Here is a 17742-nt window from a genome sequence, read left to right on the forward strand (position 1 = left end):
CTGGCTGATATTTTATTTTGTGTTCTTTTTGGTGATGGCCATTCTGACAGGTGTGAGGTGGTATCTCATTGTGGTTTTGATTTGCACTTCTCTGATGACCAGCAGCATTGAGCGTCTTCTTAGGTGCCTGTTGGCCGTCTGCACTTCCTCTTGGGAGGTCTTCTGCCCGTGTTTAGAAAACGACTGTATGTGTTTGTTTATTTTTGGTTGTCCTGGGTCTTCGTTGCTGTGGGGGCTTCTCGAGCTGCGGCGACCGGGGGCTGCCATCTAGTTGCGGCGCTTGACCTGCTCATCGCGGTGGCGTCTCTGGTTGCCGAGCACGGCTCTAGGGCGTGTGGGCGCCAGCAGGTCCCGCATGCGGGCCCAGCGCTGCGGCCCCGCTCTCTGGGCACAGGCCCGGTGGCTGTGGTGCCCACACGCGGGCCAAGCACTGCAGCCCCGCGCTCTGGGCACAGGCCCGGTGGCTGTGGTGCCCGCACATGGACCCAGCACTGCGGCCCCGCGCTCTGGGCACAGGCCCGGTGGCTGTGGTGCCCGCACGTGGACCCAGCACTGCAGCCCCACGCTCTGGGCACAGGCCCGGTGGCTGTGGTGCCCGCATGTGGACCCAGCGCTGCGGCCCCGCGCTCTGGGCACAGGCCCGGTGGCTGTGGTGCCCGCACGTGGACCCAGCATTGTGGCCCCGCGCTCTGGGCACAGGCTCGGTGGCTGTGGTGCATGGGCTTATTAGAACCTGTGTCCTGCACTGATTCTTTACCGCTGAGCTATCAGGGAAGCCCCTGGCCTATTTTTTTGGAGATTTTTTGAGTCGAGTTGTATGAGCTCTTTGTATGTTTGGACATTAGCCCCTTATCCGTCATGTCGTTTGCAAACACTTTCTCACGTTCAGTAGCCTGTCTTTCCCCTTTGGCAGTGGCTTCCGTTACTGTGCACAAGCTTTTAAGTTTAATTAGGTCGCATTTGTTTATTTTGGCTTTCATTTTCTTTGCTTTAGGAGACAGATAAAAAAAAAAATATTGCTGTGATTTATGTAAAAAAGGTGTTCTGCCTGTGTTTCTCCTCTGGGAGTTTTATGGTTTGTTCTTACATTAGGTCTTTAATCCTTTTTGAGTTTACTTTCATTTGTGATGTTAGAGAATGTTCCAGTTTCATTCTTTTTCATGTAGCTGTCCAGCGTTCCCAGAGTCACTTATTAAAGGGCTGTCTTTTCTCCACTGTATATTCTTGCCTCCTCCCTCGTAGATTGATTGGCCATAAGGGCGTAGGTTTGTTGCTAGGCTTTTTATCCTCCCCCCTGATCTGTGTGTCTGTTCTGGTGCCAGTCTCACACTGTTTTAATCACTGTAGCTTTGTAGTATAGTCTGAAGTCAGGGAGGGTGATTCCTCCAGCTCTGTTCTTCTTTCTCAAGATCGTTTTGGCTATTTGGGGTCTTTTGTGTTTCCACACAAATTTTAAATTTATTTGATCTACTTCTATGACAAATGTAATTGGTATTTTGATAGAGATTGCGCTCAATCTGCAGATTGCCTTGGGTGTGGTCATAGTAACAGTATTAATTCCCAACCCAAGAACACACTGTGTCTTTCTGTTTGTCTTGTCTTCTGTTTATTTCATCGGTGTCTTACAGCTTTCCGAGTACAAGTCTTTTGCCTCCTTAAGTAGGTTTATTTGTAGGTGTTTTGTTTTGACGTAATGATAAGTGGGATTGCTTCCTTAATTTTTCTTTCTGATGGTTTGTTTTAGCATATAGAAGTGCAGCAGGTTTCTGTGTGTTAATTTTGTACCCTACAACTTTAACAGATTCATTATGAGCTCCAGTAGTTTTCTGGCGGCAGCTTTAGGATTTTCTATGTGTAATATTGTGTCATCTGCACACAGTGACAGTCACGTCCTCCCTTCCAGTCTGGATTCCTTTTATTTCTTTTTCTTCTCCAATTGCTGTGGTAGGGCTTCTGACGCTGTGTTGAGTAGAAGCGGCGAGAGTGGGCCTGCCGGCCTCGCTCCTGACCTTGGAGAACGTGCTCTTGGCTCTCAGTGTTGAGCGTGGTGTTAGCTGTGGGTTTGCCCTGTGTGATGGCCCAGCTCTCCTGATCCCCTCCCATTTCTCTTCTCCTTCGCCAAGCTGACTCCTCCTCTCCGCTTCCTCTTTAAGTCACAGTTGTAACTCTGTGATTATCCCTTTTCCTCCAGGTCAGATTTTCGAGTCACTGTCAAGTCTTTGCCTCTGTGTCTTGATATCTAGTTATTGCTGAAGCCTGTCTGTTCTCGTTCCGTCGGAATGGTCCCGTGTTGCCTCCTTCCTTCTTTCCTTTCTGCCTTTGATGGGCCTGCCCTGGCTCAGACCTTTCTTATTCCTACTCATCGCTGAAGGAGCCTCCAACTGCTCTCCTTGGGTCCCTCTTCCCTCTAATACGTCCCGTGCACTAGCAGGGGGTGAGCCAAGCTGAAGCACTGCTTTCTCCTTGGCTTTAACAGCTTCCTGCTGCTTCCAGGACGATCAGACTCCTGGTATTTAATGCCTTTCATAACGGGCCTCTTAATGACTTGCTCATCCTTCTACTCCTTCCAGACATAGGAACAGTCCTAATGCTGGACTGTTGATGGTTAATCTTTACTTAATGCCTGTGAATAGTGAAGACGGTATCGTGTGTACTGAAATATAAAGTATGCTGATGGTGTGACAGATCACATGTAGTAACTGCTCTAGTGGGTGACTGATAGCAGTGAACAGTCACTCACTCTCTCTTCCAGGTCTGGAAGGTGTCTTTCTGCGTTTTTCCTTTGATCTCAGTGTCCCAGGAAGCCTTCTTATCCTGGCTCCACACAGAGTACCCAAGGCGCACAGGCTGCTCACAGGCCCAGGTGCTGGTTTACTTCTGTTGTCCTGGTATAATTATTAATTCAGTTCAGTTCAGTCCAGTCGCTCAGTCGTGTCTGACTCTTTGCGACCCCATGGATTGCAGCACGTCAGGCCTCCCTGTCTATCACCAACTCCCAGAGTTTACCCAAACTCATGTCCATCGAGTCGGTGATGCCATCCAGCCGTCTCATCCTCTGTCATTATGCCCCCAATACCTACTTCAGACAGTGTATCGTATGGCCACCCTACCTGTATGTAATGAAGAGTGTGGGTTCCAACGTATGAAGTGATGGGCCCACAGCTGCGGCTCCTTAGGCCTGCCCAGAGCCCTAATTTCCTGCCCATCTCCCTTGGCAGGTGTGGGGTTTCAGATTGTCAGGTACCTTGTCTGTGCAGCCATGACGCCAGGAGTTGGGGTACAGGGATGTGGTAAGGCCCAGTGCCTGCCCTTGGGGAGCCCCTGGTCGGGCACAGACAGACGTGGAACCCCATAGTGCTCCTGGCGAGAGCAGAGGTGCGCCCTGGAGACGGACAGGCCGATGGTTTTGGCGGGTGGAAGTGGGTGGTGCAGGCCGGGAGCCAGGGAGGCGGTTCTGTGGATGCCAGTGAACCGCTGGGTGGACCCCAGGACAGGTGACGTTCCACACCCCCTGGGGTGGGGCCCACCCAGGTGGGGGAGCCCTGGTGGCCCTGGGACGGGCGCCTGCCTGGCTGTGCCACGTGGTGTGGGCCCGACGGCGGGAATGTAAATGGTCAGTTCTTGAGTGTGCCCGGGTCGTCTCTCTCTCGATGCCACCCAGCCTCCTTCTGTGCGTTTACACGTGAAATTATATGCAGGGGCCTGTGGGATTATGTTGCTTTGCCTTTGTAATTACATTGCACATTTATCTAAAATTAATTGAGCTTATCTCTGACAAGGCTGTCTGCAGCCTTTCTGCGGGCTGGATCAGCTTCCTGTCTGCCGGGTCTCTCCATCCTGCGTGGGAGCTAGGGGCTGGCCTGCTGGCCTGCGGGGTCACAGCGCGGAGGGGGTCCCTCGGGACAGCTGGGCGCCGGCGCCTCTCTGCTCTGCACTCCTGAGGGTGGGGTTTGGTCCCAGGGGGGTTTCTTGAGTGGCAGATGCCGAGGACGCGCTGGAGGGCAGGAACCAGGAGAGGTCATGATGATCTCGGGGTCCTAGCCAGACCCAGAGATGAGGCAGAAGGCTCTCTCAGGGGCCTTGTGTGGCTGCCCTTGACCTTCAGACATCGTAGCGTCAGAACGATGTTACTTGCTGACCCCTTAGTAGACTCTGCCTGTTGACAAGTGGAGCAGCGGCTGCTCTCTGGAGGGTGCGTGGCTCTGTGTGCGAATATGTATTTCTTAAGGCAGAAGTGGTGGGAGACCGAGGGTCTGTCCTCATCGAGTCCTTCTGGGAAGTAAAGAAGCGAAGCTCAAGCTCCTAATTTGCTTGAAAGGGTTTAGATATTTAACACGAAATATCAGTAGCCTTTCCTTTAATTAAATGCCACGCAGCACTGGCTGGCGGATCAATGGTATTGAAGGGAAAACAGTGTAATTAGACCTTGTGAAGGGACTAAGAGATGACTGGGCTCTGTGTCAGGGAGGGGCGCGGGGGGCTGGGCTCTGTGTCAGGGAGGGGTGCGGGGGGCTGGTCACAGGACGTGCAGGAGGCTGCACGCACTCTTCCCTGCCATAGACCTGGGAGCACTGGAGTTCTCCCTGAACATTTTGGGGGTACTTCTGGATTTCCTGTTAGTAACGAACGGATGTACCTCTCATTCACTCAGTCCCCTATTATCAGACATTTAGAGCCTATCTTTTTTGTTAACATATCAACAATGTTGTGGTGGCCATCTTTATGCATAAATATTTGGTTGTATTCTGGAGTGTCTCTTTGGGACAGATTCCCGGCAATGAAATGGCTAGCTCAGAGGGCGCGGGTGTTTTCAGCAAGGCTGGGATGTGACCTCGAGGTGTCCGTCCCCATGACAGCTCGTCCCAGAACCGTCTTCGGCCCTGCTGCCTGGTGCAGAGGGACGCGTTGCTTGGATTCCTGTGGCTACCTGGGTGCATGCGCAGGGCTCCGTGAGCATCGCTGGGTCGTGGTGTCCTTGGGGCGGGTGTGTTTGCCTTGTGTCTGTCTGCGGGCCTCTCCAACCACAAACACGCCCGGAGCCACACAGCCTTTGTCCGTTTTTTAGTTCCTGTAATGAAGCCTGGGAATCCCTGGTGGGGCATCGCTGTCCCACGGTCCTGCTGTCTAGGGGGCGGGGGCTCTTCCAAAGCCAGCCCTGTCCTTGCCCTGTGCAGCGCCGATCAGCTCCTCAGTTCTGATCAGATCTCTCTGTCCCGAGGTCCATCATTATGTCCCCTGGAACGAAGGGCCCTCTCACCCGGCTCCACCTGCCTCGGGAGGCAGTTAGGGTTATACTGCTAGGTCGCTTCAGTCCTGTCCGACTCTGTGCGACCCTATAGACGGCAGCCCACCAGGCTCCCCCGTCCCTGGGATTCTCCAGGCAAGAACACTGGAGTGGGCTGCCATTTCCTTCTCCAATGCATGAAAGTGAAAAGGGAAAGTGAAGTCGCTCAGTCGTGTCCGACTCCTAGCAACCCCATGGACTGCAGCCTACAAGGCTCCTCTGTCCATGGGATTTTCCAGGCAGGAGTACTGGAGTGGGTTGCCATTGCCTTCTCCGAGTTAGGGTTATAAATAGCCTTTAAGAAACGCCTCAGCCAGGACTTCTGGAGAATGTCTTTATTGAGATATAATGCCCATGCCAGACAGTTCACTGTTCAAGTGTCTGAGACAGTGGTTTGCCGTGTGTTTGTCGGGTTGTGTGGCTGTCACTGCATTCCGTTTCAGAGCTTGGAGAGAAAGCCCCGGGCCCGTTAGCAGCCACTCCGTGCCCCGGCCCTAGGCACCCTCTAGTCTCCTCTGTTTCAGGGGATTTCCCTGTTCTGGAACTTTCGTATGATGGAGTCTTACACCGTGTAGCCTTTTGAGAATGCCTGTTTAACTGAGCCTAATGTTTTCAAGGTTCATCCATGTTGAGTGTCGATCCTGGAGTCCTTTTTTTGGGCCAAACAGTCTCCCATGGTATGAGTAGGCCACGTGTTATTTATCCATTCACCTGTTGGTATTTAGAGTGTTTCCTCTTTTTGGCTTTCTTTCCAAGTACCACTGCCGCGAACACTCACATACCTACAGGTTTTTATGTTTTCATTCCTGTGGGTGTATCCCTGGGAGGGGAGTTGCTGAGGCGGGGGGTAACCGTTGACCCTTTTAAGGAACTGCCAGCCTGTTTTCTGAAGGGGCTGGCACGTTTCACTTTCCCCTCTAGAAGAGGGCTCCAGTTTTTCTTTTCTCTCTCGTTTTAAATTTTACTGGAGTGCAGTTAGTTTACAATATTGTCTTAGTATCGGGTGTATAGCAAAGTGTCTCAGTTGTACACACACATGCGTTCATTCTTTCCTGGGTTTTTCCTCATATGGGTTATCACAGACGCTCCAGTTTTCCCATGCTGTTGAAGTCTGGTCATCCCGGTGGGCACGAAGTGGCATCTTGTTGTGATTTCAGTTTCCCTGATGGCTAATGATGTTGAGCATCATTTCACATGCTTATTGGCCATTTGTATATCTTTTTGAAGAAATGGCTATTAAGGTCCTTTGGCCTGATTTTAATTGGGTTATTGGTCTTTTAAAATTTGATATCCAAGACTCTTGACACTTAATAGTGTTCATTTTTTTCTAGTCGGTTGCCGTGAGGACCAGCGGGAAAGCTGACTTGGGCTGGTCTGGCTGTTTCCTGCGGCAGCTGGTAGCTGGGTGGCGGGTGGAGGGGCCTAGAGCTTTCCAGGTGGGAGGGTGGGGAGAAGGGACGCCTGCCATGGGAGGAGGCAGGGCTGTTTTCCCGGCATTGCCGCAAAGCAACTTCTGTTTTAATAGGACTGGTTGTTCCCACTGTGAACAAATTGGGTATATTCACGGAGGTAAATTATAATAAAAAAGAGAAAAAGGACAGGAGGAGGAAAGAAGAGTCCTGCTTTTGTGATTCAAGCAAGTAACCGAGTTACAAACTAGCAAAAAGAAGGAAGTAAGACTGCCGGATTCCTTTTTAACGCGGATACGCATAGTCCTGTGTTCCCTTCCCACGGTGACACAGCCAGCTTCCTCCAGTGAATAAAATGCTTCCTGGAAACCTGCTCTAAAATGTGTGAGGGGCATTTCCTGCAGCACCTGTGACCTGAGCAGAAGCAGCAGACACGCCGTGGGGTTGCTTTGTGGTGTGTGTGGCCCTAAACGGGGTCACAGCGCGGGCACGAGGGGCAGGTGGGCGTGAGTCCTGGTTCTCCTTGTGGGGATGTCGCTGTTGTGGGCAGTGCTCTTTGGTGGAGGGATGTTTGAAAACACATAATAAACTTAATATTTAAGAATGTGGTGTATCTCACGTAGGACTTAGCAGTTAATTGCAGCAGTTTCTACAATAAAACGCAGCTCTGTCCTTTTGAAACCGTTCATCTTTCCGGGTCGTGAGATGCAGCGAGGCGGCCTGAGTGTGGACCTCAACTGGCCTTGCCGTGTGTTCTCTGGCCTGTGGCTTCAGGACTTAGTGTCTGTGAGCAGAGGAAGTGGCAGGAGGCCCTGGGGCCCTCTCCCCATCTTTTTCAGGACGCTCAGGGCCTGTGAGCGAGCCGTCCGCCTCCTCTCGTGTGGTCGCCGAATCCCTTTCTGGTGGTGTTGCAGCCCCAGGCCAGGGGCCCGCCCCTCTTGCAGGAGCCCCTGGGCGAGGCCAGTGGTGCCCCTGCTCCGTGGCCAGGGCGGGTGGGGGGGTGGGTGGATGGCAGGCCCACCGCTCAGAGCCCCCTCAAGGCCCAGGAGTCTGTATCTGCCCCCCGTCTCCCCTGTGATTCCTGTCCTGGTTGGGACTCATCTTAGCCCATAAGTCGAGTCAGGTCACCTTACACAGAAGAAAACTGCTGTCCTTCCTTTGGTCAGCGCCACCCATGTCCCTCGAGGCTTTCCCTTAGGGCCCCACCTGGGCTCCCTGTCCCCAGCCTGCAGCCCTTGGTCCAGATGCTCCCTTGAGGAAGGCCTTTCCCTCTGTCTGTCTGGTGGACTCACCCCACCTTTCAGGGTCCCTGTGTGGCCTCACTGTGCAGAACCCTCCCTGGCGCAGAGTGTGGACAGGACAGGACTCGCCTCGGTCCCGAGTCCCGGCTGCCTCTTCCCACCCCCAGTCTCCCCTCTCCCTGTTCAGCTCTCTGCCCCTGGAGGACAGGACTCGCCTTGGTCCCGAGTCCCGGCTGCCTCTTCCCACCCCAGGTCTCCCCTCTCCCTGGTTCAGCTCTCTGCCCCTGGAGGAAGGTTTGTGCCTCTCAGTCTATTCTGAGGCCTCTAAATGTGCATGCCTTCCCTGCCTGAAGGGAAACCCTTTAGATAATTGAAAAAAATTACAGCCGGGAAAGTTATTTTGCACAACTTTTAGGATGTTAATTGCAGCAATTAAAGGTCATCGAGCTTGGAGTCCCAGAATTCGAGCTTAGAGTCCCAGAATGCGTAGAGAAGCTGGCAGGCAGTGGGGCGTCCGGGCCCCTCACCTCCTCTTCTTGCTGCCAGAGAGGAGCTGGGAGAGGAGCCCTCACCGTCGCTCATCGCTCCTGCCCTCCGGCCTGCAGGACCCTGCACAGCCGCCCTCCGGAACTCTTCAACGCCATCACGCGGCCAGGAAAACAGTTCCCCTCCCAGCTCCGTCTCCTGAAGGGAAACCTTGTTCAGATTTGCCAGAGGCCACACAGGAAGGCGTTTTTTCATACTGTTCATGGGGTTCTCATATAGCTCAGTTGGTAAAGAATCCGCCTGCAACGCAGGAGACCCCAGTTTGATTCCTGGGTCAGGAAGATCCCCTGGAGAAGGGACAGGCTGCCCACTGGAGTGTTCTGGCCTGGAGAATTCCACAGACTGTACAGTTCATGGGGTCGCAAAGAGTCAGACACGACTGAGAGACTTTCACTTTCACTTTCGTGGGGTTCTCAGACCACCTGACCTGCCTCCTGAGAAATACAGATAGGAAGCAACAGTTAGAACTGGACATGGAACAACAGACTGGTTCCAAATCGGGAAAGGAGTACGTCAAGGATGTATACTGTCACCCTGCTTATTTAACTTATATGCAGAGTACATCATGTGAAATGTGGGGCTGGATGAAGCACAAGCTGGAATCAGGATTGCCAGGAGAAATGTCAATAACCTCAGATATGCAGATGACACCACCCTTATGGCAGAAAGCAAAGAACTAAAGAGCCCCTTGATGAAAGTGAAAGAGGAGAGTGAAAGAGTTGGCTTAAAACTTAACATTCATAAAACTAAGATCACGGCATCTGGTCCCATCACTTCATGGCAAATAGATGGGGAAACAATGGAAACAGTGACAGACTTTATTTTTTTGGGTTCCAAAATCACTGCAGATGGTGACTGCAGTCATGAAATTAAAGGATGCTTTCTCCTGGGAAGAAAAGTTAGGACCAACCTAGACAGCATATTAAAAAGCAGAGACATTACTTTACCAACAAAGTTCCGTCTAGTCAAGGCTATGGTTTTTCCAGTAGTCATGTATGGATGTGAAAGTTGGGCTTTAAAGAAAGCTGAGCACCGAAGAATTGATGCTTTTGAACTGTGGTGTTGAAGAAGACTATTGAGAGTCCTTTGGACTGCAAGGAGATCCAACCAGTCCACCCTAAAGGAAATCAGTCCTGAGTGTTCATTGGAAGGATTGATATTGAAACTGAAACTCCAGTACTTTGGCCACCTGATGCAAAGAAATGACTCTTTTGAAAAGACCCTGATGCTGGGAAGTATTGAAGGCGGGAGGAGGAGGGGATGACAGAGGATGAGATGGTTGGATGCCATCACTGACTCTATGGACATGAGTTTGAATAAACTCCGGGAGTTGGTGATGGTCAGGGAGGCCTGGCATGCTACAGTCCACGGGGTCGCAAAGAGTAGGACACTACTGAGTGAATGAACTGAACTGAACTGTGGTGACGGGATTTCCCAGGCGAGAATACTGGAGTGGGTTGCCATTTCCTTCTCCAGGGGATCTTCCCGACCCAGGGTTCAAACCTGTGTCTCCTACATGGCAGGCGGGTTCTTTACCGTTTGAGCCACCAAGGAAGCCCTTGCATTGTGTGAGTCAGCTCCTCCTCTCCCAGTAGTGTTTCATCATTCAGATTTGTGTCGACACTTCTTCAGTTCAGTTCAGTCGCTCAGTTGTGTCCGACTCTTTGTGATCCCATGGGCTGCAGCTCGCCAAGCCTCCCTGTCCATCACCAACTCCTGGAGCTTGTTCAAACTCATGTCCATTGAGTTGGTGATGCCATCCAAACATCTCATCCTCAACCATGTCATCCTCTGAACTGGCTGCGGCCCGGGGCGAGGGCAGGTGTGACAGGCTCCTCCCGGCAGCGGGACTGGAGAAGCGGGGGCCGGGTGATCCCTCCTCCTGGGCTCCCCATGGGCTTGGCAAGAACACACAGGGCACCCGCCACCCCACTTGGCAGAGGCCCGGCGGGCCCATCGGGACCCTCCCCCGACTCGGGGCCGGGAGGCGCGAGCAGACATTTCGCGTCTGCTCTCGTCTCCTCCTGGATGCCCTCGTCCCTGTTTATGACACCGTTCCCTTCCTGTTGTGTCGATGAGGTCAAGGGGGGCCGGCAGACGTAAAGCTGCTGGGTTGTGGCGTGGCTTCCCGGTGCCTCTCCAGCAGCGGCGCTGGGGTGTTCCTGGCATCCCCTCCTGCAGAGAGGAGGCCGCCTCTGCTCGGTGTCCCGCGTCAGCTGTGCACCTTCCTCGAACTGCTTCCCTGAATGCAGTGTTACACTTTCCTCCTGCTTGCAGCGAGCCCCTGGAGGGTAGGAAGGGGTCTGATCGTACTCTCCCAGGCTTCTTTGGAGTGATCGGTTTTCACGGACCGGATAAATCAATGTGTGAGATGGACTCAGAGCAGGGGGAGCGTGGAGGTGGCTTTGGCCCCAGGGGCAGCTTACCCAGAGGGGCGCTCAACATGTGCCGGTCAGAGCAGGCTGATGGATGCGCCTTGCCCATACCCTGGCTTCTAGGAGCCAGAGATGTGCTTGGCAGGCCCTCTGAGGCTGGAGACAGCTCAGCTTCTGTATTAGGTTTGCACGGGAGCCTTGGTGACGGTAATGCGCGTGCATTTCTTATGTGTCTTGGAAAGATCTACAATTTTATCGTTGTACCAAAGTGAATCAGGCTACAAACAAAATACTGTGGTGAAGAGTCCAGCGTTCTTACTTTACGCATTTTAGTAAAGTATTAAAGAGTTTTCCAGTCTCATCAATTTATAGTAGTATTTTATAATAATACAAAATGTGTGTTCTTTCTTGTTTTAAAATGTTTTAAAACATTAATGCATTTTCACACTAATGCATTTATTTTTGTTCAGTGTCTCTGCCAGATTTTAGTACTACCAAAGTTTTAAAAAATAAGACTTAAAACCAGTTCAAAAGAGTATTAGAAAAAAAATAAATTATGGATTGATGTTTCTATTATTCCTGGCTTTTCAGGGGAAAAAAAGGTACTTATAATTAGGAGTTCTTTGCATACACCATTCTGTGACAGACTTTTGGTTCCGTCTCAGATGTGATTTTACATCCAATTAGAACAAACGAGCCCCAATGGCTGCGTGGTTTGGGCTCGTGGAGAGGAATGAGTAATTACATCCGGAAGCCTAGCAGGATCGAGCTCTTGGGTTTGTGTGTCACGATACTTTCCCGGGTGTTGTTTCTTTCTTCCATGCGAGGATTCTGTGACTCAAGCAAGGAAGGTATTTTTGTTTTGTTACAAGTTTTAGAGGAAGGAACTGGGGCTCAGGAGAGATTTAGAGGACTGAGGGAGGCCGTAGAGTCTCACTGGCCACGCTGGGCCTGGAGCCCACGTCTGCTGAATCCACAGCCAGTGTCTGTTGCCCTGCCCCTCTCTGCTAGGTCAGCCTCCGGGGGAATCTTACTGAGAAGGGAAGACTCACAGCACATACGAGTATGGAGTTGTGATACTGGTGTTGTTTCCACAAAGATGGTTCCGAATTTTAGTTTTTAGAAAGCAAATGCGCGATTGTAGAAGATTTGCTCTTTATTTCTCATTCATTTCCTGCTTATTAAAGCACGTGTCACATTTTAGTTTTCTCTTGTAGACGACTAGTGAGTCTGCAGTCTGATTCCGAGAAACATAGGGACAGAGAGCCGGCAGAAAAGCCAAACACAGGCTGTCACCATGAAGACTCAGGCAGCTGAAATAAAAGGTGGAAAAAAGATCTGCCAGGGATGTGCTACTCATAAAAAAGCTAATTTGTGAAATAATATCAGAAAAAAAGCAAACATCAATACAAAGAGGGATGTCTCATAGCGGTAACAAGTTCAACTCGTTAAGTAGAGATGTCTTTCCTAAATGTGTTTGTCAGAGTCATGGGTGTAACAGCAATTCATTTTTTACAAGCAGAGACAGTATACTTTTCTATGAATACATCACAGTTTGTTAACATATCCGCCTGCTCACAGATTGTTCACAAGCCTTCCCCCCGTGGAAAAGCTGCTATGAGGGTCCTTGTGGATACTGCACTGTGGGCCTGCGTTTCCAGTTCTGTTAGGCAAATATGAAGTAGTGGAGCTGTTGGGTCATGGGACAGATATATGTTTAACTTTACGTAAAATAAAAAGCCCTGCCATGTGGCTTTTCAAAGTGGTAGCACAGCGTCGGACGCGACTGAAGCAACTTAGCAGCAGCAGCAGCCTTTTATCCTGCCCACCGTTATTTTTTAAATTGATGTGGAGATACGTGTTTCCAGCTGCCTTTTGCATCAGTTTTGTTAGACCACATTTCTCAAGGAATATGTCCATTTCATGTAAATTTTGAATTTATTGGCATAAAGTTGTCACCAGGATCCGTTTATTATTTCTTTGTGGCTGTAGGGTCTGTAGCGATGTTCCTTTCTCATGTCTGACACTTTTTCCCAGTGGTCAAGTCTACCTACAAGTTTTTATTGATTTTTTTTGTTTGTTTTTAAAGCAGTTTGCTTATTTCCATGCTTATTTTATTTCCCTTCTTTTAGTTTAGCTTTGTTTAAAATCCCTCATCTTTTCCTAGCTTCTTAAGTAGAACCTCATTGCCTTGAACCTTTATTCTTTTCTGATTTAGGCTTTTAAGGGCATACATTTCCCTCCGGGCATTGTGTTAGTTATATCCTACACATGTTGATATCTGTTATTATCATTCAGTTTGAAATATTTTACAATTTTTTTCTTGTGATTTCTCTGATTTATGAGATATTTAGAAGTATGTTAATAAAGTTCCAAATACTTGAGGATTTCCTGGGTATCACAGTAGAGTGATTTCTCACTTAAGGCATCTGGTCAGATAAACCTGATGTTGTTTTGAGCTCTTGATGCTTATCACGATTTGCTTGGGCAGCACATGCGGCCCGCTTGGTAAATACGCTGTGTGTCCTTAAAAAGAATGTGCATTCTTCAGGTGGTGGATGTGGCGTCCTGCAGACCAGTTAGATCCAGTTCACATCTCCCTTTACTGGTTTTTAAAATGCCTATTCTGTCGGTTGCTCAGGGAGGGGCACCGAAATCTCTGCCTACGATTGAAAGTTTGTCTATTTCTCTCAGGGTTTGCTTCATGCATTATGAAGCTATATTATTAGGTACACACATTTAGGAAGCATATCTCTGCTTAACGAGTTGAACCTCTTATTGTTACGGAACATCCCTCTTTGTACTGATGTTTGTTTTTTTCTGATATTATTAAGCAAATTAGCTTTTTTATGAGTAGCACGTCCCTGGCAGATCTTTTCCACCTTTTATTTCAGCTGCCTGAGTCTTTATGGTGACAGCCTGTGTTTGGTTCTCCTTTCAGCGCTCTGTCCCCGTATTTCTTGCAGACTGCAGAATCACTAATCGTCTAAGAGAGGAAACTAAAATGTAAGAAAGACTTCAATAAGCAGAAAATGAATGAGAAATAAATAGCACATCTACAGCAGTGCATTTGCTTTCTAAAAAGTAAAAGTTGAAAACATCTTTATGTGAACACCAGTGTCCCACCTCCATAGTCATCTGTAGTGTGAGTCTTTGCTTCTCAGTAAGATTCCCCCCTGGGAGGCTGACACTGCCGATGCTCCGTGACCCAAGGAGGCAGAGAGGGGTAGGCGTGTTAGCAGCGTGATCTAGCCCTCATCTGCCTCCTCCTGCTTCTATCTCCGAATTTCCTTTCTGGTCACTGCCCTGCTCTCACTGCCACCCTCACGGCCACCACCACCTCTGCCTTGGGCTTCGAAAGTAGGCCCTTGCCTGGTGGTCTTGTGACCGCTGGCCCCTCTGATCCTTTTTCCACACCGTGGTCAAGCCCTTGCGTGTAAGCTGTTCCTGGGCCTAGAATGTTCCCCTTGCGGCCCCCTCTTCTCTCAGGTGGTCTCTCTGCACCTCTGGGTCGCGTTTCAGCTCTGACGCCCTCCAGGAGACCTTGCTGACGGGGTGCACCTCCCCCTCAGGACTTCGCTGCGTCCCTCCCCTTGTGCTGTGAGCACTTACTCTGGTTGAGACCTCCCCCCTCAGGACTTCGCCACGTCCCTCCGCTCGTGCTGTGAGGAGACCTTGCTGACGGGGTGCACCTCCCCCTCAGGACTTCGCTGCGTCCCTCCCCTCGTGCTGTGAGCACTTACTCTGGTTGAGACTCTACCTTGGTCCGCCCTTGGACCGAGAGGTGAGTTCCCCGCGTGTGGGGTCTGCGTGACGGTCACCCTTGTAATTAACTCCCCTGCCCTGCTGGCCCCAGGGAAGCGTTCCTTAGATACTTGTTAGCGTCCGTCAGTGACCTCCGTGTTTTCCTGTTTCTTTCTGTCTTCAAGTAAAATCTTACTGTTTTCTTCGCATGGTATTTCTGGTGCGTTTCTTGTTAAGCTCATGCCTGTAACCTTTTCCACTTCTTTTTTTGTCAGTAGAGACAAGCTATTGATTTTTTGACTCTTGTATCTGCCCGTCTTGCTGAACTCAGAACCTGGGGTCCTCCGTGTCTCTGGGTGCTGTGTGCCTGTCTGCTGGCTTCATCCTCAGGCTGGTGGTGGGGTGGGGGGCTGCCGGCCCCCAGCTTGACATCTGGCACCACCAGCATTCAGAGGAAGCAGAGATCAGAGATCTAGCAGGTCCCCAGAGAGCCAGGAGAACTGTCCTCAGGCGCCCCTGCTCCTCTGCGCTCTCTTCCCAAGGTTCAGATGGGGTCCCAGGCCCATGGCCAGATTGGCTGCTGGTGAGGGCGTGGCTTTGCCCCCATGCCAACCAGCCCAGCCTGAGTGTAGAGCAGGTGGGTGGGTTCGTGCCCCAACCTGCTGGGGGGTGTGTGTGTGTGTGTGTGCCTCCATGCCAACCAGCCCAGCCTGAATGTACAGCAGGCCGGTGGGTTCCTGCCCCTGACCTGCTGGGGTGAGTGTGTGTGTGTGTGTGGTCACTTTGCACAGTCAGGATTCTGCTGGAAAGGTGGAAGGTGCAGATGGCCCTGACCGGCTGGGTATGTGTGTGGTGGTGGGGGGAGGGGGGCGTCACTTTGCACAGTCAGAATTCTGTTGGAAATGTGGAAGGGGCAGATGGGCCTGGGTTGAAAGTCCACACGTGACCCCTGTCAGAGTGGCCCTGGGACTTCTCCCACCCACATCCTGACACCTGGATCAGGTTGGAAGATCTCCTGGTGTGCAGCGGCCTTTTCATTCCTGCAGTCTTACTGATCTTGGACCTTCAGTGGTGTTTCAGTCTGCTGAGGTTTGATTTTGGACCCTTCTGTCTGTGAGATCTGTCTGCATTAGCAGAAGCCTTCTTAGTAATGGGAGTCCACGGTGGGGAAGGACTCGGGGACATGAAGGCCCCTTGGTTTGCGTGCCACCACGGCCGAGTCCCCTCACCTCTCTGAGCCTGTTCCTCCATCACTCAGTAGGACCGTGGCCCCAACTAACTCAAGCTGCCTGGAGGACCTCATACCCGAAAGCTCCCTTTCAGCACCAGAGTCAGAACCGTGTCTCACTGTGTTGACTGAAGGTACCGTCTTGCGAGGGTCCTTCATGAGGAGAGAGGTTCAGAGGACATCAGTGGTGGAGATTTCTCTAGGCTTTCTTCATAAACAATCCTCAGAAAGCGGGCCCATGCAGCCACTGAGGCCCCAGGAACGTGATTGGTAAACATCGCATTATTGGTGTTCGGATATTAGGTTCCTGCTTTTCATAATATCCTCAGGGAACTGGGGAAGATTTGATATTTTCTGAGATTGCCGTGAAACGCAAGTTATTGCTGGTGCCGTCGCCCAATTACTCTGTACTTATTTTACTTAGACTTTAGTAATTGGAAAGAGATTAGATGTCAGGACTTTGTATTTTGTTGATTCTATTACCAGAGTTCTTCTCTTTAATCATTTCCTTTATTCCTAGTATTAATCATTAGCTCTGAGCTGTTAAGGGAAGAACCTAACTTAAAGGAAAGAAATAATTACTTCCGTTTCTGTAGGTCTGACTGTTAGGTACCTACAGATTGAAATGTGTTCTCTGGCCATTCGGGGCCTGTGATGGAGGCACTCGAGGAGACCCCGAAGGTCGGGAAGAACCTGGGGCCCTGACTTACCCGCTTCCCCAGGCTGCGCCCTGACCTGCTCTTGTCCAGGCGCCTCTGTCCATGCCAGCCCCGCCCTCTGTGACCACCGCCCAGCCTGGGGTGTTTGTCGGGGCAGCTGTGGCTTGCACTGTTGACGCTTGATTGTCCCCAGGGTGTGATGTGGCCACATCCTTAATCAGTGCTGTGTAGACACAAGCTTATCTCCACGAACTGATGTCTTTCAAAACCCCTACTGACACAGAGAACAGATGTAGAACCTGGGCTGGGGAGGAAGGAGCGGGTGGGACGAATGGAAGGCGGGACGTGGCGGCGTGTACACTACCTCCTTAAAGTCAGTGACCCGTGGGGGTTTGCCGTGCGACTCGGGACTCACACCGGAGCTCTGTAACCACCTTGAGGAGTCAGATGGAGTGGGAGGTGGGAGGGAGGTTCAAGATGGGGGGGGGACACACACGTATACCTCTGGCTGACTCGTGTTGATGTATGGCAGAGACCAGCACAGTGTTGTGAAGCAACTATCCTTCAATTATAAAGATAAATCTATTAAAAAAAGTCTGTCCTGAGAAGCACACCTCATGTAGGTCTTCTTAAAGAGTAAGTGGTGAGAGTGACAAGGGATGAAGGAACGGTGTGAGCTGGGGGCGGGGGGAGAGAGGGAGGGGAGTGGGTGTGTGGGGAGGCAGGAGGCTGGGGGAAGCGTGTCCTCTGCCCCTGGCCTGTCCCTGTGGCTCCAGGGACGCTCGGGCCGTGTAGAGCAAGCGTGTGCTAAGATCTAAAGGCAAACAGGTCACGTTTAGCTTGGTTTGAATAGAGTGGTAACTTCTCCGGTGTGTTGAAAACAATCAGTATCTGAAATTGTTCTCATTTAGGTTCATTATGGTTTCATTTATGGGGCTCCTTGCCCCCCGAGGAACTGGGGGAGGATGTCACCCGAGGGGGGAAGCTTTGCCTGCCATCCGTAACCCCCTTCTTCCCGTCTCTTGTGTTAACAGAGGAGCTCAGGAAGCTGAGCTGGTCCGGGATCCCCAAGCCCGTCCGTGCCATCACGTGGAAGCTGCTCTCAGTAAGTTGCCCCCCTCTGTGCCCCCACCCTGCACACCCTGCCCAGGCACCGTTCTCCCACGAGGACAGGCTCTCCCGGCCCGGGCGGGCTTTGAGCCCCACACGTGTCCCAGCTCCACCTCGCAGATCCGGCTTTGGCTGGGGCTGTGATG

At 51.2% G+C, this 17742-nt stretch overlaps 1 protein-coding gene across 12 annotated transcripts in view; it reads left to right on the forward strand.

Annotated features, from left to right (window-relative positions):
- Positions 1 to 17742, forward strand: part of TBC1D22A (TBC1 domain family member 22A) — a 262637-nt gene that overhangs the window by 71043 nt on the left and 173852 nt on the right. For all 12 annotated transcript variants that reach the window (XR_015164928.1, XR_015164929.1, XR_015164930.1 and 9 more), the window contains one exon: positions 17521 to 17591. Coding sequence is in view for 6 of the 12 variants with exons in the window: in XM_086404306.1 (XP_086260432.1) it covers positions 17521 to 17591 (71 nt within the window). In the remaining 6 variants the exon portion in view is untranslated. The remainder of the gene's footprint in view (positions 1 to 17520; positions 17592 to 17742) is intronic.

The sequence above is a fragment of the Bos grunniens genome, chromosome 5, assembly GCF_055505025.1.
Source record: "Bos grunniens cultivar Pamir isolate PY7600 chromosome 5, Bosgru_T2T1.0, whole genome shotgun sequence".
Taxonomy (NCBI): domain Eukaryota; kingdom Metazoa; phylum Chordata; class Mammalia; order Artiodactyla; family Bovidae; genus Bos; species Bos grunniens.